Below are 27,942 nucleotides of genomic sequence, written 5' to 3' on the forward strand. Positions count from 1 at the left end.
ATAGGTAGCTGACGGCTTATAATTATCTTGTAGTTACTAGGCATCATGGACAATTAATTCAAATTACTTATTTGTAAAAGTTCTACACGTGTCATACTAGGACACTTCCTAACCGCATTCTTCCTAGCTCTTTATCGAAATAAACTGACTTCTGCTATCGGACTAATCCACCTGCCCCTGAGATGACGTACGGGGAATTCTCCTCAAGTTTGGAAGTCGCTCGGTGTCTTGTTCTAATAAATCCATGGGGTTTAATTCAGGGATCTTGTTTTGCCTTCAGGTGTGTGTAGTTATGACAGGTGAGATTATTTCAGGGTTAAGGGGGTGGGGAGTTGTCGCCATGCTAAGTTTTTTCTTGTTTAATGACAGTGATATTAATTTTATTTTATCTGTTTTGCGTCATTTTATATACTAATGGAACTTTTTTTTGGAATTTTGATTTTAATTCTGGCAGTGGAGTTCATATTAATATCTTTTGTGTACGTCAGCCACTATCAAAAAATTTCCCTTTCAATCCCTTGAAGATAAGTTCGATAGTGATAGATATAGTCTATTTATAAATATACTGATACATTTCTAAAAAAAATATTGAAATCTTAATTCTTTTCTTTAAACAAGGAGCTACTATCTACAGAAAGTAAAAGTAAAGTTGAAGAGGGAAAAATAGTCCACAATCCAACAGTTCAGCTGGTACATAATTATACAAGTTATTCCAAAACCTGTACAAATACCGATAAGATGTGATCTTTATCCATTAAGTGCAGATTGTATGACGACAATTCAATATATTAATTTTTATAACAATAATTTTCTTTATCTTATAATTCTTCCCTTTCCTTTTGTATCTTAATTAAAAATATATGTCTGATACAAGTAAAACTAATTTATTATGCGTAAAATAGCTATTTTTTATTCATTTCAGATTCATTCTGACCTTGATGTTTATATTGCTTTCTTTATTGTTCTTATTTTATTTTCATACTAAACATTGCATGAGGTCTCAAAATGGATATTAACAGTATTCAATATATTCACTCAAATGATACGCAATATATAAGTGTAAATTATACTGCTAATTACGTATAGTCATTGCAAAATGGAAACTAGTTGTTAAATTTAGTAGGACATAATTACTTGCACAGGATAGCTCTTCTTCAAGTGAGCTGATCATCATGTGTAAACTTTTCAAATGTTAATCTTATAAAGAACCACTGGGTCAATTTAAACCAAAGTTGGCTGAATGTATTTTTGAATGAAGGGCCATTTAAATTTTTAACATTAAGGGCCAAGGTGATCAAGAAATGAAAATAATAGGCTGGTCTCAAGTGAGATGTGGCCCATTTTTCCAATTAAAAATTGGGTTGACAAACACATTGAATATATAACCATAAATGACAAGTAAGGAGAGAAATTAATTAAAGCGCTTTCAATTTCACTCTGAAGAAATTGGACTTGACATGTTCGCTTTTTTTTTTCCAGATAAAATAAACCATCTGTGTATATTTTGTTGTTCTTAGGATGCAGTAGGGGAATTTCCTTTTTTTAGTACGAGTGTACGTATTCTTTCATTTTAAAATGTATAGTGTATAAAGATTTTTTCCCCCACCCCTTAGTTCCTTATTCTTTCTGCCCATTTGAATGACGTGTGCCAATTTCCACTTTTTGAACTGGAAGAATGTCAGAAAAAATGAGTTGTATTTTCAATACCTTTTTTTTTTTTTCGACGTTTTCATCATGAAATCATACTCATACACTGTATATGACTGCTCGCTTGAAGCTAAGATTTTGATTTTAAAAAAAACAAAAAACAAAAACAAGATTTTACTGTACCACGGCAAAACATCATTAATCACTTCTAATTTCATATCATGTTAATAAACATTGGTATCTATGGTTAGATCAAAATAAACCTCAATATATTTTAAATTATTTTTATGGGGTAAAAAATTTGACTTTTTGTAAGATCTTTCTGAGAACTTCAAAGAACCTTGAAGCACAATGAGAGGTATAAAATGAAAATTTTTGCATGAAAGGATTTAGTTTCATTTTGAGACTTTTTGAACTAAGTTATAAATTAAAGAGTTATCCTTCCTGGCTGAGGATCGGAGTACCTTAAAAATATATGTCTGATACATGTAAAACTAATTTATTATGCGTAAAATAGCTATTTTTTATTCATTTCAGATTCATTCTGACCTTGATGTTTATATTGCTTTCTTATTTTATTTTCAAAATGGATATTAATAACAGTATTCAATATATTCTCTCAAATGATACGCAATATATAGGTGTAAATTATACTGCTTAGATTACGTATATTCATTGCAAAATGAAAATTATAGTTGTTTAATTTAGTAGGACACAATTACTTGCAAAGGACCCTTTGAGCTCTCCTGAGCTGAAAGCTCAAGTGAGTTATGGTGATCACCTGTTGTCCGTCGTCCATGTGTAAACTTTTCAAATGTGCAAACGTACATCTTATAAAGAACCACTGGGTCAATTTAAACCAAAGCTGGCAGAATGTATTTTTGAATGAAGGGCCATTTAAATTTTTAACATTAAGGGCCAAGGTGATCAGGAAATGAAAATAATAGGCTGGTCTCAAGTGAGAGTTGTGGCCCATTGGTTTCTTTTTCGGGGGGGGGGGGGGTTTAAATCTAGATCTGTGGGTTGACTATGGTCACCCAGGCAGCATTGAATATATAACCATAATTTGATGACAAGTAAGGAGAGAAATTAATTTAAGCGCTTTCAATTTCACTCTGAATGTTTGTAAACACCTTTAATGCTTGGGCTTGACATGATCGCTATTTTTAGACCTTATCCAGATAAAATAAACTATCTGTATATTTTGTTGTTCTTAGGATACAGTAGGGGAATTTCTTTTTAAGTACGAATGCACGTATTCTTTAGGATGTCTTAAAGTGCATTCGACTACATGTATAAGAGTTCGAATTCCAGATTTGTTATGTCCCTCCCCCTTGTTCCTAATTTCTCTCTGCCTATTTTGAATGACTTGTGCCAATTTCCACTTTTTGAACAGGAAGAATGTCAGAAAAAATAAGTTGTATTTTCGATACATTTTGTTTTCGACGCTATCATCATAAAATCATACTCATACATTGTATATGAATGCTTGCTTGAAGCTAAGATTTTGACTAAAAAAAAAAGATGTATTTGTGAAACACTGATCCTCCCGTATGACAGAATTTGGCAAAAATTGAAGTTTCTCAAATGCAAGTCATAGTCAAGGTATGAAATGATACCCAGTAAATGTCAAAACACTAACCATAGAGAAGATATATAGTCAAAGTATAAAGTTTGTAAATGTGTGTAAAAATTAAAAGACAAGGTCAAAGGATCAAATTAAAGGTATCCAGGGGAAGGCATAATATGAAATACACATATAAAATATCAAAGCCTTAGCACAAATCATTCAAAAGTTATGGCTAAGGTTTACGATTTTCAAAAGTGGGTCAAACATCAAGGTCATAGATCAAAATTGTTGGTTCTCAAGAGAAGGCCTTGTCACATTGAATATATATATATTATATCTATTTATAATCTGAAGGTCCCAGTACTAAATGTTTAAACTTTATTGACAACAGCTTTAAGTTTTTTAAAAGTTGTTTAAACTCAAAGGTCACGGCTTAAAGGTCGAAAATCGTTATAATTTGTTTGAATATTAAGAATTCATAATTTAAACGATAAAGATAAATTACTATAGAGACGAGATTTATTTATTTTGGACGTCTTTATTTCTGCCCCACAGCAAGTGCTACTAACCCACAGTTCTACGCCTTAGATAACCCTTGTTTGGAGAAGTTCCGGTTATGTTCCACTTCCTGTTCCGTTTCTTACATGACCGGAAGTCTGAACTGCCAGTTTTGTGTATGTGACGATCCCAGGTTCTCTAGTGAGTATTTTATTCTACAAATCTGTCATTTTCATAAGAACAATTTTTTTTTTATTTCTTGTGTCACAGTAACTCCCTAGAAATTTTATATTTCTTTCTTTGTAAAATTTAAATATACAGACAGACAGTCTTCATTTCCTTTGCAATAAATGTAAACAGCCTTTTTCGTATCTTTCTCTTTAAAATTTTAACGTTCAGTATATTGATCAGCCAAATAAACAATAGTAATTTATCTGTACATAACTTCCTTTCTTTTTCACCGGAAGTTTATTTTAGCGTGGATACATCCTGATCAGTTTTAGCAGAAAGGTTTTCGTAAATCGTGGCAAAAAGGGGGAAAAATTAAGAAAACTATCTATATTAAATTTTACCGGTAGCATAGGAACATTTTGCATGAATTTCATTAATTCAGAAAGAGAATAAAGTTAAAGGGATAAACTCAATAAATAAATACCCGAATATATAAATACACTGTGAATATGAAATTGATAAATAAAATACATTAAATAATTAATATACAATATATATATTACAAGTAAATAAATAAATAATAAATGAACGTATAAGGAAAGAAAAAAAGAAAGGAATAAATGAAAAATAGATAAATAAATATATGAAAATCAAAAGAATATCGAGGGTACATGTAAGTGTATAGAAATTGGCTCCTTTTGATACATTCTCTATCCAAATACAAGTAAGTTTTAATTTGATTTGTAAACATGTTGAAGTCATAAATTAACAACGTAAACATTCAAGAGGTTTGTTGTGAATTGATCTACCCAAATTTAGACAATATTCCCAAAAATTAAGTTGTGATTAGTTTTTTATTGCTTTATTTTGGAAAAAGTTTTTGTGATTTGTTTAATTAAAGTCTAAGGATATTGATTTCTAAAGCAATAGAATTTTATTAGATTTTATTTTTATTTAGATTTTTATACAAAAAAACCAAACCCGGAGCATTTAAAATGAGAATGATTTCAGTATGACCTTTGTGGTCATTTTCACTGCTAAATATATAAATACCAAGTTTAAAATGTGTTTGTTTAATTTTGAAGGTCACGTCTCCATCACTCGTGGTCACTCAAATTTACCATCCAGAACACCTCGGAACTTTCTGTGAAAGTGTATGAAGTGTTCCGGATGACAAAATCATTTTTTGTTTACCATTGGGTGGTCCAAACTTAAGATAAACTCATTATTTCATTGGATGGACCAACCCAGAGATAAATCATTATTTCTATCCAAAAATAATTTCCCTGCCTTCAAAACAATTCTGCCGTGTTATCTAACGATCTATTTAAATTATAAACGTATCGAAAGAAAGTCGAAAGACCAGATTGTGTTGCAATATGCCAGTAGAAGTTTGAACAAAACTTAGTTTGGCATATTTTGAAAAAAAAACCTCTCACATTTCTGTATCTTTTTATCGCTATAAAGAGAAAATAATGCGGAATATAATGAAAGGATTGTCTGTGTTGCTATTTTTAGTCGCTTGGCCGGAATCTACGACCCCCGCCCCAACTACGACTACCACCCCCAGGCCGACTCTCCCCGAGGGTCAATGGATGGCTAATAACATCATTTACACCAAACTTAAAAATCCGTGTTCCGAGTTTTATGCGGCCTGTCCGCTACTGTGCAAGAGAGGAAATTTTACCTATACCAATGGAACAACATGTGAAACCTGCACATGCGAAAGAGATTTTTTCAGTAAGTAACTTTAATTTTTTTTTCCACGTTCAAGAAATGAATAATCTTATTTTATTTTATTGTTTTGAAAAATTATTAAATTATAATTGGTAGTAACTTGCAAATAAAACAATACAAACCTTTTTTTTTAAAAAAAAAAGTCCAAAGCTTAGAAAAACTGACTTAATTGTGTTTATCAATGACTTTTTTTTTCTTTAAGAAATTATATCTTGACATTTACTTCGATTTTATGCAATAATCTCTCTAGATTTCCAAAAACTTAAATTATATGAGGGATTACCTTAAGCACATGCATGTCTCGTAGTTTAAAAACTAAATTACTTGCTTTAACATGTCTAACATATAGGAGTACTGTACATATATAGTCATCTCTGTTTTGAATGTTCATCTGGACAAAATGGGATCAAGGTTACTGTTCATATTCAAGGACAGTGCTGCTATTTTTAGTGACTGACCTCACGAATGAAAATATAAAATTTAATTCTACATTTATTTAACTATATAATAGTCTAGAGTGCCGATCACTTTCACGGGTAAAGAACCCTGATTTCTTGACAATTTTTCATTGTGTACTTTATAGTTTTTATCTTAATTATGTTCCCCAAACGAAGTTGGGGAACATATTGTTTTTACTCTGTTTCTTATTATTATTAAGGTCTTCCGTTTCTTACGGAAGACCTTATTGTTTTCGTTCTGTTTCTTTTTCCCTATTATTATTTTTTTTATTATTATTCTTACCGATTTTGTGCACGCGAGTTCTTGCAAACGGTTCGATGGATTTTTACGAAACTTTCAGATCTGATAGATATCGATCTGAACCTTATTGGAAATTTTTTGTTTTGAGAACGTCACTTCCGGTCATGAGATATGTACGATTTTCTGTATTTCAGTGGGTCTGCTTGTCCTGGTAACTCCTCCTAAATTACTTGAGATATGGAGTAGAGATTTTCAGTGTAGATAAAGAAAGGATTGTAGAAGTGCCATTTTGAGCCTATAGCTTTGCAGCGCCAGAGGCATCAAAGCTAGCCTGAGATTAAAATATGGCTCAAAAATATCTCACGCAATTTGACAACTTTTCGATTATATCTTCTCATCTATAAACATTTTGCAAAAACATACAGAATAAAAGTTGTTTAGAAATTTACGATCTTTCATTTGATAAGAAGGAAAAAGGGCTGACCCCTCAAATAAGGGGCCTAGAGCGGCCGAAAGACTTTCATCTATAACTCTTTCACTATCAATTTTTTGTTATAAATTACTGAAGCAAAAGTGTTCATCTTAACAATTTGCAACAATATATTGTAAAATTATGATTATATGTTACGTAATTAGGGGCCATAAGGGGCCGGAATACTGAAACTTTGACGCTTCATATCATGAAAAGAGGAAAATTTTGATAGGCAATATTGAACAAAAGATGGTCAGAATAATATTCTAAACAATATGCATACTTTGAATTTTTTGTAAAACGGCCCCATTAGGGACTTGTAGGAGTGGCCCCTAATTATTTTCATTTAGCATATCTCCTCATCGAATAGAAATCTCTGAATAAGTGTTGAACAAAAAATCTTTAAAATCACAAGACCTTTCATTTGATATCAAGAAAAAAGGGCTGATCCCTCTAATTAGGGGCTCAGAGGGGCCAAAAGTCTTTTATATCTAACTCTCTAATGATCTATATTTTGTTATACATTACTGAAGCAAAAGTATTTATCTTAACGATTTGCAATAATATATGATACTATTTTGATAATATGTTGCGTAATTAGGGGTCATAAGGGGCCAGAATGTCACATCTTTGACGCTTTATATCTCGAAATGGGGGAATATTTTGATAAGCAATACTGAACAAAAGATGGTCAGAATAATGTTCTAAACAATTTGCATACTTTGAATTTTTGTAAAACGGCCCCATTAAGGACTTGTAGGAGTGGCCCCTAAATATTTTCATTTAGCATATCTCCACATCGGATAGAAATCTCTGAATAAGTGTTGAACGAAAAATCTTCAAAATCATAAGACCGTTCATTTGATATCAAGAAAAAAGGGCTGACCCCTCAAATTAGGGGCTCAGAGGGGCCAAAATTCTTTGATATATAACTCTCTAATGATCAATATTTTGATATACATTACTGTAGCAAAAGTATTTATCTTAACAATTTGCAACAATATATGATACTATTTTGATAATATGTTACGTAATTAGGGGTCATAAGGGGCCGGAATGTCACATCTTTGACGCTTTATATCTCGAAATCGGGGAATATTTTGATAAGCAAAATTGAACAAAACATGGTCAGAATAATGTTCTAAACAATTTGCATACTTTGAGTTTTTGTAAAACGGCCCCATTAAGGACTTGTAGGAGTGGCCAATAAATATTTTCATTTAGCATATCTCCACAACGAATAGAAATCTCTAAAAAAAATTGTTGAACAAAAAATCATCAAAATCACAAGACCTCTCATTTAAAATCAAGAAAAAGGTGCTGAACCCTTAAATAAGGGGCTCAGAGGGGGCAATATTCTTTTATCTATAAATCTCTAATGATCAATATTTTGTTATACATTCCTGTAGCAAAAGTATTTATCTTAACGATTTGCAACAATATATGATAATATTTTTATCATATGTTACGTAATTATAGGTTACAAGGGACCAAAATGCTATATTTTTTATGCTTAATTTCTCAAAAAGGGGGAGTATTTTCGTAAGCCTTATCAATCAAAAGATGTTTAGAATATCGTGATAAGAATGAGAAACTTTAACTAGGGAAAACTCAATGTCGTTCTCTTTAAACAAATATCTCAGTCAAAATCTGATCTCATCTTATCGAGAAATTCAACGGAAGACCTACTCGTTGCTCGCAACGAGATCTATCTAATAATGTTCCCCAAACGAAGTTGGGGAACATATTGTTTTTACTCTGTTTCTTATTATTATGTTCCCCAAACGAAGTTGGGGAACATATTGTTTTTACTCTGTTTTTTATTATTATTATTCTTATTTTTCTTCCTGGGAAAATTTTGTCCGCGAGTGATCTTGTAAACTACACATCAGACTAAGGTGAAATGTTTTTAGGGTCAGTAGACATGTAATGTATATTTGCGGAACGAAGGTCATTTTGCGCGCACGTGCTTGCAAGAGCGCGCACGTGCAACATGATAAATGACCGATTACATTGATATAGATGTAACTTTTTAAATTTTTGATGAAATGCTTTAGAACTCATAATATAAGGATACATTAGAAGTATAGACAATATGACATGGTCAAAATAGCAAGATCTCACGCGCATGCACGTGCGCTGCACTCTGATTGGCTGAAACAAAAATCTCAATATCTTTTTTGTCTTTTGACGAAATGCTTTGAAATTTTGATTATAGCCATGCATTAGGATATCCTACAATATGATATATAGCAATTATCATGAAAACACGTGCATGCACGTGCGCTGCAATCTGATTAGCTTAAACTTTAAATAGCTATAACTCATTTGGATTTCAACCAAAGACGATGGGATTTGAAATATAGATAGATATTATAAACTACTACAAGAAGGTATGGTCACCATGCACATGGATACACGTGCATGTACGTGCGCTGCAATCTGATTGGCTGAAACTTTAAACAGCTATAACTCCCTTGGTTTCCAACCAAACAGGATGGGATTTGGAAAATAGATAGATATAAAGGACTACTACAAGAAAGGTATGGTCACCATGCACATGCGCACGTGCGTTTACGTGCGCTGCAATCTAATTGGCTGAAACTTTTAACATTTATAACGCCCTTGGTTTTCAACCATATGGGGTGGGATTTAGAACAAAGATAGATGTAATGATCTTCTACAAGAAGGTATGGTCACCGTGCTCATGTATGCACGTGCGTGCATGTGAAATGAACAAAATCAAAAATACACTTGAATGAGCGTATTTTTATTACTTTTGGATTAAATACTTAAATTTTTAGTTTATTAAAATATATGGATTGTGTAGACAAAATGATAAGGTCATTACGCACAGGCATTCGCATGCGCACGCATGCAATGCTAAAATTTGAATGAACTTCGTACACTTCCAGGTAAATGTTAAAGTCTCAAAAACATAGAGTTTGTCTTATTTAATGACGCTTACAGGTAATATGGCACAAAAAGAGAGTTGGGGAGCGTTTGGGGAACATCTGTAACGGTCCCCGTTACAATTAGCACTAGTTATTATTCTTATTATTTTTCTTCCTGGGAAAATTTTGTCCGCGAGTGATCTTGTAAACTACACATCCGACTTAGGTGAAACCTTTTTAGGGTAAGTAGGCATGTTATGTAGATTTGCGGAATCAAGGTCATTTTGCGCGCACGTGCTTGCAAGAGCGCGCACGTGCAAAACTTAAAATGACCAATATAAAATGGATATAACCGTAACTTTTCTATTTTGTGACGAAATGTTTTGAAACTTATAATGTAAGGATAAATTAGTAGTAAGCACAAGATGACATGGTCAAAATAGCAAGATCGCACGCGCATGCACGTGCGCTTCGCTCTGATTGGCTGAAACTAAAGTTTCAATATCTTTTTTGTTTTTTGATAAAATCATTTGAAATTTTGAACATAGTCATATATTAGGGAGATCTACAGTCTGTATTATAAGATTTATCATGAAAGCATGTGCATGCACATGTGCTTGCAAGAGCTCGCACGTGCAACACGAGAAATGTCCAATATAATTGATACAGACGTAACTATTTAAATTATTGATGAAATGCTTTGAAACTCATATTATAAGTATATATTAGAAGCATAAACAAAATGACATGGTCAAAAAAGTAAGATCTCACGCGCATGCACGTGCGCTTCGCTCTGATTGGCTGAAACTAAAGTCTCAATATCTTTCTTGTTTTTTGTCGAAATCCTTTGAAATTTTAAACATAGGCATGTATTAGGATATCCTACAATTAGATGTATAGCAATTATCATGAAAACGCGTGCATGCACATGCGCTGCAATCTGATTGGCTTATGCTTTAAATAGCTATAACTCCCTTGGTTTTCAACCAAACAGGATGGGATTTGGAACATAGATAGATAAAATGGACTTCTACAAGATGGTATAGTCATCATGCACATGCATACACGTGCGTGTACGTGCACTGCAATCTGATTGGCTGAAACTTTAAACAGCTATAACTCCCTTGGTTTTCAATCAAACGGGGTGGGAATTAGAACATAGATAGATGTAGTGGACCTCTACAAGAAGGTATGCCATCATGCTCATGTATGCACGTGCTTCTACGTGAAATGAGTAAAATCAAAAATACAGATTAATGAGCGTATTTTTTATATACGTTTGGATTAAATACTTTAATATTTAGTATATTGAAATATATAGATTGTATAGACAAGATGATATGGTCTTTACGCACATGCATTCACATGCGCACGCGTGGAATTCTAAAATTTGAATGAACTTGGTACTTTCTGGGTAAATGTTGTTAAAGCCTCAAATGCATAGAGTTTGTCTAATTTAATGAAGCTTACAGCTAGGGAATGTGGCACCAAAAGGAAGTTGGGGAGCGTTTGGGAACATCTGTAACGGTCCCCGTTACAATTAGCACTAGTTATTATTATTTTTCTTCTTCTTCCTGGGTACTTTTTTGTCCGGGAAAAATATTAAAATACACATCCGACTAAGGTGAAATGTTTTTAGGGTCAGTAGACATGTTATGTAGATTTGCGGAACGAAGGTCATTTTGCGCGCACGTGCTTGCAAGAGCGTGCACGTGCAACATGTGAAATGACCGATTTAATTGATATAGGCGTAACTTTTTTAATTTTTGATGAAATGCTTTGAAACTTATAATATAAGGATATATTAGAAGCATAGACAATATGACATGGTCAAAATAGCAAGATCTCACGCGCATGCACGTGCGCTTTGCTCTGATTGGCTGAAACTAACGTCTCAATATCTTTCTTGTTTTTTGACGAAATCCTTTGAAATTTTGAAAAAAGCCATGCATTAGGATATCCTACAACAAGATATATAGCAATTATCATGAAAACACGTGCATGCACGTGCGCTGCAATCTGATTGGCTTAGACTTTAAATAGCTATAACTCCCTTGATTTTCAACCAAACAGGATGGGATTTGAAACATAGATAGATATACTGGACTACTACAAGAAGGTATGGTCACCATGCACATGCATACACGTGCATGTACGTGCGCTGCATTCTGATTGGCTGAAACTTTAAACAGCTATAACTCCCTTGGTTATCAACCAAACGGGGTGGGATTTAGAACATAGATAGATGTAACGGACATCTACAAGAAGATATGGTCACCATGCTCATGTATGCACGTGCGTGCACGTGACATGAGCAAAATAAAAAAAGAACACTTGAATGAGCATATCTTTTTATTACGTTTGGATTAAATGCTTTAATTTTTAGTATATAAAAATATATAGATTGTGTAGACAAGATGATATGGTCATTACGCACATGCATTCACATACGCACGCAAAATTTGAATGAACTTTGTACACTTCTGGGTAAACGTTATTAAAGTCTCAAATGCATCGAGTTTGTCTTATTTAATGAAGCTTACAGAGAATATGGTACCAAAAGGGAGTTGGGGAGCGTTTGGGGAATATCTGTAACGGTCCCCGTTACAATTAGCACTAGTTTATCAATTAGATTATTTATTTTTTCATGAGATGCTGATTAAGATTAAGTATTATTCTACATAGACATTATAGGCAAGCGAGAGTATCCAGGAAAGATTTCTTTACATAGGAGAGAGGCAGGTAAGTGAATTTGTCGTAACTTATTACATGTATGCGCTAGTAGCATTTAAATACATAATATCGTACAGGCACTTGGGAGCTGACCCCCTCCCCCCTTTTTTCATTTTATTTTCTTTTTAAATCTAGGGTCGACACACCTTTTTCCATTTTTCAAGTTGGTAGTCTAATATGCACTACTTGGTATCGATAATGTAACCCTTTTGTCTCTTTAAGCCGTTTTTAAATTTATCTTTTTCGACTGATACATATAAAGAGAGTCCAAAATATAACCCTTTTGGGGGAGGTCAAGCCCCAAGTGCCTGTGGTATATCGTACAATTGTAATTGTAATTGTAGGAGTACGTGTAATTTTTTTTTTTACAATTTATAATTCCTCAATCTGTTCACGTACTGTGCATGCATACAGTCACTCATTGTCCTTGGGGGTTTAGTTTTCCGTGATTTTCGAGGTATATGACGAGATCCACGAATTTATGTCCACCATGAAATGTAATTTTATACAGGTCAGATGCTACTACCCAACCATCCTAAGTCCACGATGTTAAATCCACAAGAACCCATATATATTTTCTACAAACCACGAAAATTTGATCCCCACGAAAATATGTGATGTTTTACAGTGTAGTGCTTAACAATAGATGATAAAAACAAAAGACAATTGATGTATGGCTTAATTTACATGTTTTAAAGCTATTTTGATTACAAATGATATATTGTATACAGAGGCGTAGTCACAAACTTAAAAGTGGGGGGGCTTAACTCCAGAAATTCTTCGACAAGCAAAAAAAAAAAAAAAAAACAAACTAAAAGTGGGGGGGGGGGGGGAGGGGGCTCAACTCCAGAAATTATTTGACAAGCAAAAAAAAAAAAAAAAAAAAAAAAACCAGACTTAGAAGTGGGGGGCTCAACTCCAGAAATTCTTTGACAAGCAAAAAAAAAAAACAAAAAAAAAAACCAAACTTAAAAGTGGGGGGCTCAACTCCAGAAATTCTTTGACAAGCAAAAAAAAAAAAAAAAAAAAACCAAACTTAAAAGTGGTGGGAGGGGGGGCTCAACTCCAGAAATTCTTTGACAAGCAAGAAAAAAAAAAGAAAAGAAATGTTCCCCAAACTCGAAAATCCTATTTCGTGGGGGGGGGGGGGGGGGGGGGGGGGGTAGAGGCCAACTTTTTCAAAGGCAAGTTACTTTCAAATCCAATTATACAAGGGTCGAAAAGTGGGGGGGGGGGGGGATCCATTCAATGAATATTTCCTATAGTAAAGGTAATGTTGGGGAAAAATAGCTGTGATTTTGTTCTTCTTTAAAAAGTGGGGGGGCACAACATACTCTTGCCCCCCCAGATCTAAAAAAGTGCCCCCGCTGCCCCCCTGTGACTACGCCTATGGTATAGTTTGATTGCAGATGATTTATGATTAAGAAATAGTTAATTTATATTGATGCTAAAATATTCACTTTTTGGTCGTTGGCAGAAATCAACATTTTTGATAAGAATAATTATATTTTGGACTCCTCTTAATTTTTTTTTCTATATGAGGTGTCAAAAACCTAGTCGCGGATGATTTAAATTGGAATGGCATTATAAGGCTAATTTAAAAGTGACCTTTTCATTAAAAATTTCAAATATTTTTAATTTGCATTTCTAGTTAGATACAACCATTATAGTAAAAACGGACATGGTCCAAGGCCCTGTTTTCATTTTGGATGTCCTATTTTCCGGTGTCCAGAGGGCTTACGATTCGCCATATCACCCACTGGATGTGAAGAATGCAGATGTATTCCGATAGGTACAATTGTCTATATTTTCTTCGATGGGCAGAGTCTAAATTAACATTTGCTGAAGATCAAAGTGAGATTTATTTAACCTCAGATGTATATTATAATAATTGAATTCTGTCACTTAGAGAAAACTTAATTTTAATCATTTGCTTTACATTGAATTCTTTTTTTTATTTTGACACTTTAATATGAAGACCCTCCAACAACGTCGTCGCCTCAGATTTCAACAACAGCACCTGGTGAGATCATATTTATTTAAAATGAAAGTCAGCGTATATATTAAAATTTTATGTTCTTCTTCATCCTGTCTTTTTTTTTCCTTTCTGAGTAGGGGGTTCTTTGAAAGCTTTTCTGAATAATGCTACCAAATTGATTCTTACTCATATTTGTTGTCCTCAATATATCAAATAATATTATAATCATATGTATGTTGTTATTAATATATTTCATCATCATTGTTTCTCAATTTCCAGGAAACGAGAATTTTATACAGATGTACTGCCGGAAGGAGCCCTCTGATTGCCCGCCCGGATGTTCTGTAGTGGACTTCCGGGTCACAGATTGGCACTGTTATCACTGTCACTGCCCGGGTAAGAATTGAACAAATAGAAAACAAGATAATAAAGAAGAAAAATAATGAAATATTGCTGTGCATATTTTTTGCATCCTCACAATGTCATGGATCCTGAGTCGATCAATACGTTGCTGTTGGACTACCGACATACTTCTTTAGATATTATAGGGCTTGCTCCTCTCATTGAGAAGCGCAGTTTTCATTAGTTATTATTCATTAGATTATATAAACAGTAAGGATTCAGCTGACACCTCAAATGCTCGTGTTACAAGTTGTTAAATCATCGATGGAGTGGCTTAATGTGAATGTTTATTTGTTGAGAGATAAGAAAAACAATCATGCTTTGTAATATTTCCGAAAGGAGTCGCTTACAGCTAGCCCACAGATATTGAATAAAAGTAATTCAATATGCCAGGGGCCCAATGGCATTTCGAGGATGATATTTTGTTTAGTTGAAGATTGTGAGGGATAAAGTTTCTGGTCTCTTCGTCTATCTTCTATTTCCTGTATAACCTTGCCGATAACTTTTGAATGGTTGATGCTAAGGATTTAATATGAACACAAGACAAACCAGCCTTTTTATTTATTTTTACTTTTTGCCTTTATCTTTAAATTTGATCTTTAAAAACGTTTAATGAAACTTTGACATAAAGGAACCAATAGTTTTGACACCGTGATATTTACCCTTTGATACGACCTTCTTTTGAAACATTTTGGCAATATACCGGTATCTTCTGAAGGGTTGCTGCTACAGCTTTCTTTTGAGAAATTTAAACCTTCGCCATGAATTAACTACCAGATCTAGAAGAGGCATCGGTGTTACATGTACAAAAATATACCTTGTTTTTATTTATTTATTCAATACATTTAATTATTACATGTACATGTGTCATTTTTAATAAGCAAGATTTTTGAATTTCATTTTTCAGAAAACAATTACGTTGCACTACAAAAACCATGTGATCAGCAGAATTTCCTCTGTTCTTCCACATGTGCAGTCCGCAATCTTGTCAACTCTAAAAATCAAACGGACTCCTGCGAATTCTGTGATTGTACACCAACTGGTACGAGTACTTTTCTGAAGAAAAAAAACCCAGCCACTTGTGTCCTATTTCATATACACATTTCTTTTTGCATAAATTCCTAGAAAAAATAAAACGGCCCAGTTCGTCTGATTTAATCGTTTTCTTTTCATTAAATCTAATAATCATTTTTTTTTGTATTGTTAATTTGGCATCATGACCAAAGAAAAAAAATCTGACAAGGGCGAGATTTCTTTATTTTAGAATGGTTAACACAGTTACCTACTATGCCAGAAATAACATAATTGTTGTGTTGTTGTTTTTTTTCAGCCCGATATGGCAGGGGGCATAAGATATCCAAACGAGATACTCAATGTCCTATGCACTGTCCCCATTTCTGCCATTTCGGTCGGCAAAAGTCCTCTGATACTATTTTTCAAGCTCTTGGACGCCGCAAAAGACAAACTATGGGTTGTTTTGGAGATTGCAGCCATTGTCCATATAGTGAGAAAATTTTATCAGTTATTTTGTTCTTTGAATTAATTTTCAGCAACAATCTGTCTTTCAAAATTTGAAAATCTTAATGCCCGCCTTTTTAAAGAAATGATATTCTGAATTTATATCTTACCGAAATATTATAATTCTGCATCATTTCGACGTAAATCGTGAAATTCAGTTTACATACCACGGTAAATGTATTTAGCAGGTTTTGTTAATTGTCTTCCAAGAAATTGGTCCACTAAATAAAAGGTTAAGCCAGTTATAATTCTTAGCAAGAAATATCTATTTAAACAAATTTCCAAATTTCTTAGATTACTATTTTCAAACCAAAGAAAGTGGCCAAGGTGATGTTCGATTTGAAATTTTTTTCATAATCATCCGCTTATTTAGATACAGTGTAAGTTAGGGATATATCTTGATGTAAATAATTGTATTGTAATATTGTTACTTGCACATGTTGTTGACAGATAATCAACTACTGGAAGGAAATTTACAAACAACTATCCCAACATCTCCTTCCAAAGTGCGTGAGTATTTTTTAACAAAATAAAAACGAAAAAATCGCAAAGGCATATCTAAATAAAGTGCTTATTGCAAAGAATTTTCTCATCGCATTGTAGAAACTAATAAAGTATTTATTGGGTCGAACTGTTTACTTTCTTTGGTATGGTCTTACACATAAACTATGGAGGTAACAAACAGGTGCAGTATTCAATTTCAATTTCCATTTTAAAAAATGAATAAAATTCGTGAGAAGAGCAAACACGAACCTCAAAATCATTTGAGGCTGGCAGGATCGGAAGCCATGGAGAAATGAGTATCCTCTGTTTACGGTTACGGCCCGCCTTGTGCTTCTTCTCATAATTCAAGATTTAAAATCAAAACTACACATTTGATAATGAAATATGAAGATTCTTCGAAGACTTTGATATTGAAGTCATAGAAAAGTGTCATTTTGACAAAGTATGATATTTTAGGGGTTGGGGTGGAGGGAGAGGGGTATTTTTGTTTAAAATTGCGCTGATAGTATCATAGATTAAATTATGTATTTCATTATTTTGCTTAGCTTTTTAGGTCACCTGAGTAACTCAGGTGACCTATTGCTATCCGTTTTCGTCCGTCGTCGTCCGTCGTGCGTCGTGTGTCGTGTGTTAACATTTGAACATTTTCAGCTTCTTCTCTGAAACCACTGAACCAATTTCAACCAAATTTGGTATACAGCATCTATGGGTGGAGGGGAACAAAAATTGTGAATTTCATGGTCCCCACCCCCTGGGGCCTTAGGGGTGGGGCCAAAACCACTAAAATTAATGAAATCTTTAAAAATCTTCTTTACTCCTGGACATCAATCAGGCAAACTATAGGCATGAATGTAATGAGCATTGAGTCCTCTACCAAACTTGTGAAATTCATGGCCCCAGGATCAGGGGTTCTAGTGCTAGGGTGGGGCTCTATAGATTATATAGTGAAAATGCATTATTTCTTTGAAAATCTTCTTCTCTGCTCCTGGGTATTAAATACACTAACTAAGCACATAGTTATGATGAGCAAGAGTGCCTCTTCCAGATTTGTGAATTTCATGGCCCCAGGGTCAGGGGTTCTGGTGTTAGGGCGGGGCTCTATAGATTATATAGTGAAAATGCATTATTTCTTTGAAAATCTTCTTCTCTGCTCCTGGGTATTTAATAAACAAATTAAGCACATAGTTATGATGAGCAAGAGTGCCTCTTCCAGATTTATGAATTTTATGGCCCCAGGGTCAGGGGTTCTGGTGTTAGGGCGGGGCTCTATAGATTATATAGTGAAAATGCATTATTTCTTAGAAAATCTTCTTCTCTGCTCCTGGGTATTAAATAGAGTAACTAAGCACATAGTTATGATGAGCAAGAGTGCCTCTTCCAAAATTGTGAATTTTATGGCCCCAGGGTCAGGGGTTCTGGTGTTAGGGCGGGGCTCTATAGATTATATAGTAAAAATGCATTATTTCTTTGAAAATCTTCTTCTCTGCTCCTGGGTATTAGATAAACTAACTAAGCACATAGTTATGATGAGCAAGAGTGCCTCTTCCAGATTTGTGAATTTTATGGCCCCAGGGTCAGGGATTCTGGTGTTAGGGCGGGGCTCTATAGATAATATAGTGAAAATGCATTATTTCTTTGAAAATCTTCTTCTCTGCTCCTGGGTATTAAATACACTAAATAAGCACATAGTTATGATGAGCAAGAGTGCCTTTTCCAAAATTGTGAATTTTATGGCCCCAGGGTCAAGGGTTCTGGTGTTAGGGCGGGGCTCTTTAGATTATATAGTGAAAATGCATTATTTCTTTGAAAATCTTCTTCTCTGCTCCTGGGTATTAAATACACTAAATACACACATAGTTATGATGAGCAAGAGTGCCTCTTCCGAAATTGTGAATTTTATGGCCCCAGGGTCAGGGGTTCTGGTGTTAAGTCGGGGCTCAATTGATTATATAGTAAAAATACATTTATTCTTTGTAAATATTTTTCTTTGCTTTTGGGTTTTAAGCCAATGATCCATGTTATATATATTTTTGATGAAGAAAGGTGCATCTAGAAAAGTGGTTATTAATGCCCCCAGGGTCAAAAGGGGGGGGGGGGGTTACATAGCCTGAAAATAAATTAATGCTTTGAAATCTGCTCTTTGGTATTAATCAACCATTTTATGATGAAATTTGCAAAATTTTGAAATATATGGCCCTGGGTCAGTGGTTCCTTTGGGGTGAGGTGCACAACTGGTTATAAAGTGGAAGTGCATTTTCTCTTTGTTAATCTGATCTACCTCTGGGTATTAAGTAAATAGAGTAAGCATGCTAAGTTAATAATTATGATATGCAATGGTGCCTCTTTCAAAATTGTAAATTGTGAATTTCATGGCCGCCGGTTTACACACGAACCAAATTTAATTGTTTGAAAGTTGTTACACAATACTCAGGTGACCTATAAGGCCCGTGGGCCTTTGTTTTTCAATTCGTTGCTATGGAAGTCATTCGCTGGACTAACTTTGCTAAGTAATTGACTACTCGATACGGTTAAAAAAAAATTAAAAAATTCGTTATTTACTTCGACAGATATTTCGTAAGCATTTCAACTGATCCATGAATATTTTTTTTCAGATCATCCAGAACTACATTTCCCGAGGAACTGTTTCCAGGAAAAATCTGAATTTGTCAATAAGAATTGTGTGAGGACTTTTGAGCTAACTATATCTGGAAAAATGTGCCATATCTGTGAACTGTACAACACAGAAGGACAATTAGGTACTACTTTGTCATTTATTATACCACCATTACAGACATTTTAAGTGATAATTATTGGTAGTCATGAAGTGATAACCACACTGAGATCCCGTTTACTTACCCTTTCTTTTTTTTTAAACTGATCACGCATTTAAATATCAGTAACGATATTACATATAACAATAAATGCACTGTTAATTCATATTTTCAAATACATGTACATAACGTAAAAAATCTAACATTTGACAACAATTAAACAATGCCAATTGTATGACATTACAAATGCATATTTTAGCTTTAATACAGATCTCATCAGATCTTTGAATAAGATAGGACTGTTCTTTTTATAGAAAAAATGCAATCCCTTTTCAATTTATGTACACAATTATTTCAAATATTGGTTTATATAAATTGTATTTTGATTGTTTGATCAATTCACTTAAGTAAAGAAAAACATAAAAAGTGCAACAAAGCACATCTAGTTTTGTTAATTTAATAAATAGGAAGTTTATTTATAATTTCAATTAATATTCTGACAATACGATGAAAGAAGATTAGTTGCTATTAATACATCAATGTTTTTTACCCTTATTTACAAAAAATGCGTTTTTGAAACACTGAAGCCCCTTATAGCAGTTTATGACAAAGGTTAGAGTCTCTCAAATATACTTCAAACTTCAAGGTCAATTTTAAAGTTGAAGATTGTTGTTATCCAAAGAAGGGACTTGTCTCAATATTGTATCTTTGGAATCTGAGAGCCCAAATAACAACAGTTCAAATTATGGCCCAAGTTAGAGGTTTTAAAAGTAGATAATACTTCAAGGTCAAGGTGAAAGGGTTGAAATAAAAGCCTTCAGAGTAGGGCTTGATACAAGAAGAACCATGTGAAATGAAAAAGGATTAGCATCAACTGTTCAAAAATAATTTGCGAAGGGTAAAGATTTTCTAGAGGAAGTCAAACTTAAAGGTCAAGTTCTAAAGGTTAAAACTGTAGGTATACAAATAAGCGATAACAAAGGGAAAGCACCGCTTTAATATGAAAGCCCTAGTACAATAATTGCAAGAATAAAGGTCAACTTTGAAGGTTAAAGTATTTAAGTGAGTTTTACTCCATGGTCAAGTTCAAAAGATAAAAAAAAATGTATACTGGCTCGTCACATTGAAAACACATGAGATGTGTGAAAACCCTTGCAATACATTTAAATAAAGTTATTGCCAAGGTTAATTTAAATCAATTTAACATACCCTTTAGATGAAGGAAACTATATACAAGACACAGATGCTAGTGATGTTTTTGTAAATGTTGTACAAACGCCAAGGTCAAGGGCAAAAGGTTAAATATATTTGTACCCCCGAAATAGTCTTGTCAAAATGAATGCACAAGACCATTTGAAATGCATAACTCAAACCAATAAAATATTATGGGTAAGGAATTTTAAGTCTTTGCGAACAGACATAGCACGGAGTAATGAGTAATGGGTATGAAAGTATTTTCTTAAATTTATTTCTAGTCGGTAATATCCTTTCAATTATGAGACTTTGGCACCTTATTTATATATCTTTTATGTACAACTAATCAGCTACATGATCATTTTTACTATATATGTAGAAATAATAATTATCGTGTGAGTGTTCTTTCTTTCAGTATATTTAGAGCACTCCAGGCATGGTACGTATAAATACATTTTTACGGTACATCGCAAGTCTAAAATGAATTTTTAAAAGAAAATCGAACATCTACATTTTAATTTAACAAGAGGCCCAGGGGCCACAGCGCTCACTTGAGCACATCGGCCTTGAATTTAACACCCCCATGCGTTCATCATTTGAACAAACTAGAATCTACACTATCTTAGGATGATTCCATATAAATAACACTAATCATAGCTTTGAAGTGCTTGAAAAGAAGATTTTAAAAGGTTTCCCGATATATCCCTATGTAAAACTTGGGTGGGCCATTTTGGCCCCACCCTAGCCCCAGGGGTCATGATTTAAACAAACTTGAATCTACACTACCTGAGGATGATTCCACATGAATTTCATCTTTCCTGGCCCAGTGGTTCTGGAGAAGAAGATTTTTAAAGATATTTTCCTATATATTCCTATGTAAAACTTGGGTCGGCCATTTTGGCCCCACCCTAGCCCCAGGGGTCATCATTTGACCAAACTTGAATCTACACTACCTGAGGATGATTCCACTTGATTTTCGTCTTTCCTGGCCCAGTGGTTCTGGAGAAGAAGATTTTTAAAGATTTTTCCTATATATTCCTATGTAAAACTTGGGTCGGCCAATTTGGCCCCACCCTAGCCCCGGGGGTCATCATTTGAACAAATTTGAATCTACACTACCTGAGGATGATTCCACATGAGCTTCACCTTTCCTGGCCTAGTGGTTCTGGAGAAGAAGATTTTTAAAGATTTTTCCTATATATATTCCTATGTTAAACTTGGGTCGGCCATTTTGGCCCCACCCTAGCCCCGGGGGTCATCATTTGAACAAATTTGAATCTACACTACCTGAGGATGATTCCACATGAGTTTCATCTTTCCTGACCCAGTGGTTCTTGAGAAGAGGATTTTTAAAGATTTTTCCTATATATATTCCTATGTAAAACTTGGGTCGGCCATTTTGGCCCCATCCTAGCCCCAGGGGTCATCATTTGAACAAACTTGAATCTACACTACCTGAGGATGATTCCACATGAGTTTCATCTTTCCTGGCTCAGTGGTTCTTGAGAAGAAGATTTTTATAGATTTTTCCTATATATTGCCCTGTTATATTTCGTTCGGCCATTTTGGCCCCACCCTTGCCCCGGGGGTATCATTTGACCAAACTTGAATCTACACTACCTGAGGATGATTCCACTTGAGTTTCATCTTTCCTGGCCCAGTGGTTCTGGAGAAGAAGATTTTTAAAGATTTTTCCTATATATTCCTATGTAAAACTTGGGTCGGCCATTTTGGCCCCACCCTTGCCCCGGGGGTCATCATTTGAACAAAGTTAAATCTACACTACCTGAGGATGATTCCACATAAGTTTCACCTTTCCTGGCCAAGTGGTTCTTGAGAAGAAGATTTTTTTAAAAATGCCATTAATTTTTCTCTAATTCATAATTATCTCCCCTTGGAAAAGGGCGTGGCCCTTCATTTGAACAAACTTGATTCCCCTTCACCCAAGGATACTTTGTGCCAAGTTTGGTTGAAATTGGCCCAGTGGTTCTTGAGAAGAAGATGAAAATGTGAAAAGTTTACGACAACGACGACAACGACGACAGACAACGGACAAATTTTGATCAGAAAAGCTCACTTGAGCCTTCGGCTCAGGTAAGCTAAAAATAAGCACCTGTTACGTTGTTGATTGAGATTGTTTGAATTATATCTGTAGAATAATGTACCGTGTTCATGCATTTCTATCAATTTTAGTGACGGCTGATCATTGTTTTACAAGCAAATACAGAGAATTTCTAACAAACATTTGTGCGCATGTCTCGGAAGTGCATACGAGCAGTGACGTTTGTCTCCTTTGTACTTATAAAACTCAGCAAAACGAAAGTAAGAATCATTTCTGGTTGTAGTTAACCTCATGGTAAACTATCTTTAATACATGTACAGTATACATAAATTTTTAGGGATATAAGCTATGTTTTAGTAAAGGATTTTTAAATCTGGTGACATTTCAGAAACACTGTGTTTTTCACCCTCCTTGTATTCTGTGATATTATTACATATTACTACTGAAAAGTAATTCAAGTTCATTGTCAGTTGAATAAGAATAAGATTTTTGTCTGGGCCATTTATTTGTAAATCAGAATCACTAAAGCTCATACTTCGTAAAGGTAAAAAGTATACGAGTAGTGTTATAAGTGTCATTCACATAATCAACCTGGAGGCTTGGATACAGTACGAACACCAAAAGGTGTAGAAAATTATGGGGTTTCAATATATGTCATACCCGCTATTTTTCAATCTGCTAAATTCCTTCTCATTTTTTTTTCTCAATATTTTACCCTCATGAATGAATCGTAGATAATATAATATTCGATGCCTCAGAAGTATCGATCGTTTAATTTGTTTTTTTTAAATATAAATAATAAAAATAATATTTCCTTTTCATTTAGAATATACATAAGCAAGTGTACAAAGAAAACGGAAAGCTATACATAAAACCTGCACATAAAAAAACAATTTCAAACAATACATAATTATCTTATTTCAAAAATATTCTCGTAAAAAAAAACATTTCACGAAAATAACCAATAATTTCTAAGAATACATTAAAGATGTGTTACTTAACGAAAAGCCAACACTCGTTTATCATGAAATTGACATCTCTTTAAAGAGAACACTGTCACAAAATCAAGGAGTAAATTTGATTTGTCTGACAGTTGGTAATGATCTCGGATACAGAATCTGTTGATAATGTTGCTGTAGAGGTCATTGTTCTGTGTTCTAAGTATCGTTACGTAACTTAAGTATATTATAGACAACACTTTAATGGGTCACTTATCATGATTTCTGAACAAATTTTATAATAAATTAAATAACGATATTTATGTTCTTTTTCTGCACTAAATTACCGCCCACAGAAGTATTAAATTGCATCAGAACTTTTTAGTGTACGTACGTATTCTTTGTCTACATTTTTCATATATAAAAGAATACTGCTGTTACCTTTTTCTTTGAATAAGCTAACCTAAAATATAGAAGTAGGTGTGAGAACTTGGAATTTAGCATTTAGTAGCACAATTGGAGTTGGGAACAACCTAGAAAATGTCTTAAAGTTTGTCGATTGTTGTTTTCAATAGTCAAGCAAATTTCATTATGATCACTCTTTTCTTGATTTTCAAATTTTAGTTATCATCCTACAAAGGAATCAACTACAAACAATTCTACAACAGAACCATATATCAATTCAGCAAACTGAATCACCTAATACTCACAGAACAATAACATCAACACCAACCTTGTCAACAAAACATTTTACAACAAAAGAACAAACAACACATAAAAGGACAACTGAATCAATACCAACGACAGTTGTTACGTCACGAGATACCATACCAACAACAAAGGTCACAACAACAGTAGCGCCACCTAGCACAACAACGAAAGCAGCGCCACCTACCACAACAACGACAGTAGCGCCATCTACCAAAACAACGACATCCACACCTAGCACAACAACAACATCCACACCTAAGACAACAACAGTAGCGCCACCTATGTGTCACACTTGTAGTAACGTCACGTGTTCGTCGGCAGATCTACAGGAGTGTAATACTGGATCAGAGTACTGCATGAATACGTTGATACAACAGAGGGATGGTAGCAGAATAATCACCCGAGGGTAACAATTTACCATTTTGTGTCCATCAAATATTTAATATACTCTATACGTAGCAGTAAATTTGACAAATTTATTTAGAATATATGTGATTTAAATATAAAAGCAATCAAACAGACGATAATTATGAACTTATAAAATTGAAAGTTTATTTGATAGCATATAATAGTCGATATAACTACAAAGTACTTAATGATAGTGTAATCGAACAGCATTTTTGCATGAAACCCTCCTAAGTTTTTATCTCTATAAAGTTCTATTTATATAACTAATTTTTTTCCCATTTTTAATACAAAAATGGATAATATTATAGCATACATTGAGTATACATGTAAAGGTAAAACTCAACAGTTCTTGTAAACAAAATCACTTGCAGCTATTATTGTTTACTTAACATATTTTAAAATAGAAAGCCTTTTTAATATAGATGTGTTTCGGAGGATGAGTGCTATAACAAATGGTGGATCGTTTCCGCTGATAATCCGTCCTGTCTATCAAAGAAGAACACGCCCACCGGAAGGCCAGGTGCACCAATCGAATGCAACTACTGTTGTAAGGGGGCGGGCTGTAATCAGTTGATGAGAATTCCTGACAGCTTGTTATACACTGGCGAAGACCATCCATCTAATGCTATGGGCGGGATAATACAAATTGGATAATCAAAAATATTATTGAATCAGAAAATATGACTTCATCAAATGAAAATCTCACTTTCATGTATGTATTGAACACGATTAATTATTACATAAGGCCATCTTTAAAACAAATGTTTGGTTGCCCTCTTCCGACCTACTGACTAAAAAATGGCCTGACTCAATTTTTTTTTTTTTACATTCCAGGACACATTATTTCTTTTATTCCCCTTATCCTGTCGACAAATATGATTAATTTTTCTGGAAAAAAGATTTCTGACATACTTACCTACCCAATAAATTTACCCTGAGTTGGGAGAGGGCAACAAAACATTATTTTCAAGATGGCCTGAAATAACTTTTTTTCAATCCATGTTCTAGCTATGTGAAAATACACTTATAAGGGCAATTTAAAGACTAGCCATGTGTTTATGGTATCTGTCAATGAAATGCTATTATTTATTAATTTTATAGCAATTATTTTATTTCAATACGACAATGAACATTTGACAGTAACGCTCTGTCAATTTATGTTCAAATAAAGCAATATAACCAGAAGCCTGTCACCTTATATTTCATATACTAGTAATTCAGCTATACCGCCCATATTTTGGTCTTGGTTTGATATACATACAAAATTATCATCAAGGCATACAAAAGATATACTGGAAATGTGTTCATAGATTTATATAAATAAAATTTGTTAATAACAATTATTACATGAATGATTTCTATTTCTCTGATTGGAAGTACAATATTCACCTCGCCCCTCGGGCTTGGTGAACATTGTACTCCTCAGGTGGCTAAATCATCATATTGATCTAAAAACAGCAATAATTTAACGTCCATACCTTTACTTAGCACTTAGGCTCAGCTCTGTTTTGTATAAAACGTAGACTTTGTCGTCTTCTGTCTTGACCTCGTGTACCTCTTGCTGACATTCAAAAAGTTAAACAAATCAACTGTAAGTATATTCATGCGTGGATCTAGCGGGGTCTATTTCTTCCCCCACTTTTGAGGATTTTACGACATTTTGCTCTAGTAATATAAGGAAAACAAGAGGCATAGATGAATGCAATCTGCTGATTTAGAAACGTATTTCAAAGAAAAACAGTCACAATACCTAATTGCAAGGACTATATAACTATTTTTTTCAAATATCTAGACTATTTTCTACTGTATTTTCTAAAGAATCAGGTTATGGCTAATTAACATCGCAAAAATTAACTTTATGCAGCAATTGAATCTTAAGGAAGTTCTTAATTAACTTAAGATTTTTAGAGCTTGTTGCATCAGTACATGTAAGAGACATTATCAGACATTCAATTCAAAATTGCCCTAGAATCAATGAAATGGAGTGGATAATGAATAGAGATTGGATGAAGACTCAGCTGTAATAAATGCAAATTTGTTATATATAACTGCCACGTCAATTGGAGAGAAGAAAGTCCATAACTTTACCCTAAGTCCTATTTCATTCGTTCCGTCCTGGAGATCAAACATGTACCCGTGCCAAGGACACATGATGTGGCATCTTCCTTTGTAATCTTCAATTTCTCCGCTGAACAGTGGACCACCTGTATAAAATTAAGTTTTATTAACATTTCTTTCTCAACAAATTAAATGAATTCCTTTGTTTCTTTAATTAAGCTTCAATTGTAAAACAAAATGGCACATTGCATGTATTTGGAATCAACAGAGAACAATACAATCGTGTTCGAAAAAGTTACAAAATCTTTTTATTCATGTATATAATTTGGATCACAGACATCAAATCTTCAGTCATGAGAAAATTTCTTGGAAATCAAAAATTAGAGAACTATTTCTCTCTATATGTACATGTATATAACGGCCCCTTAACCATTTTGCTCCCTATTCCTCTCTATCTTCTAATTTACACATTAACCATGCTTCTATTAAAAGTAAACCATCTATTTTTTTTTTTTTGAGTCTTTAAAACCACCGTTAACATAATTAAGATTCGTATGCCTCTGTTCTTCAAAGTGAAGAAAAAGGGATTCATGTCTTTCTCCATGATCTCCTAAAATAAAGTACATAAAGCAATCTAAAAAAAATGTAGGACTAGGACGCTAAACATGCTGAACGAATCTCACCTAAATGTGAACACCAAGCCTCCATGGCATAAAACTTTCCCTCGTGATAAAAAAGCGCCAAATCGTAAACTTTCCCGCCAGTGGAATACAACCTCTGACATTTCTTTTTGGCCAATTCTTCCTTTGTCCCTAGATATCTCCACTCTTTACCAGAGTCGTCCATTTCCAGTGTTAGTCTTTTACAGGTAGCAACTTCTCTTGATGAAGGTGACAGATTATTCCTGTTACGTCAGCACGCGTACTTAAGGATTCTGATGAGTTCGGAAGAGACTGTTAATTGCTTTGCGGATCAAT

The 27,942-nt window shown here is 33.9% G+C and overlaps 2 protein-coding genes across 3 annotated transcripts; one reads left to right on the forward strand and one right to left on the reverse strand.

Moving 5' to 3' along the window:
* Window positions 1–117: 117 nt before the first annotated feature.
* On the forward strand, window positions 118–25,775 carry LOC134250227 (uncharacterized). 2 transcript variants are annotated; one of them, XM_062732577.1, is made up of 15 exons: window positions 118–299; window positions 3,773–3,916; window positions 5,405–5,626; window positions 12,374–12,430; window positions 14,073–14,213; window positions 14,400–14,444; window positions 14,679–14,795; window positions 15,709–15,843; window positions 16,132–16,305; window positions 16,770–16,829; window positions 19,436–19,579; window positions 21,204–21,227; window positions 22,982–23,110; window positions 24,413–24,905; window positions 25,330–25,775. In XM_062732577.1, the coding sequence occupies exons 1-15, from the start codon at window positions 245–247 to the stop codon at window positions 25,559–25,561; spliced, it is 2,172 nt and encodes a 723-aa protein (XP_062588561.1). In that variant the 5' UTR covers window positions 118–244; the 3' UTR covers window positions 25,562–25,775. The 2 variants fall into 2 exon arrangements, with proteins under 2 accessions (XP_062588561.1, XP_062588562.1); XM_062732578.1 differs by having other exon boundaries at window positions 118–280.
* On the reverse strand, window positions 25,463–27,932 carry LOC134250229 (Rieske domain-containing protein-like). Its single transcript, XM_062732579.1, has 4 exons — window positions 27,649–27,932; window positions 26,996–27,111; window positions 26,386–26,468; window positions 25,463–25,532 (listed from the first exon to the last, which is right to left on the reverse strand). Exons 1-3 carry the CDS (start codon window positions 27,809–27,811, stop codon window positions 26,388–26,390), a joined length of 360 nt encoding a protein of 119 aa, XP_062588563.1. The 5' UTR covers window positions 27,812–27,932; the 3' UTR covers window positions 25,463–25,532; window positions 26,386–26,387.
* Window positions 27,933–27,942: the final 10 nt, after the last annotated feature.

This window comes from Saccostrea cucullata, unplaced genomic scaffold (genome assembly GCF_032062105.1).
Source record: "Saccostrea cucullata isolate Sc308-1 unplaced genomic scaffold, CSIRO_AGI_Scuc_v1 ctg3519, whole genome shotgun sequence".
NCBI classification, from domain to species: Eukaryota; Metazoa; Mollusca; class Bivalvia; order Ostreida; family Ostreidae; genus Saccostrea; species Saccostrea cuccullata.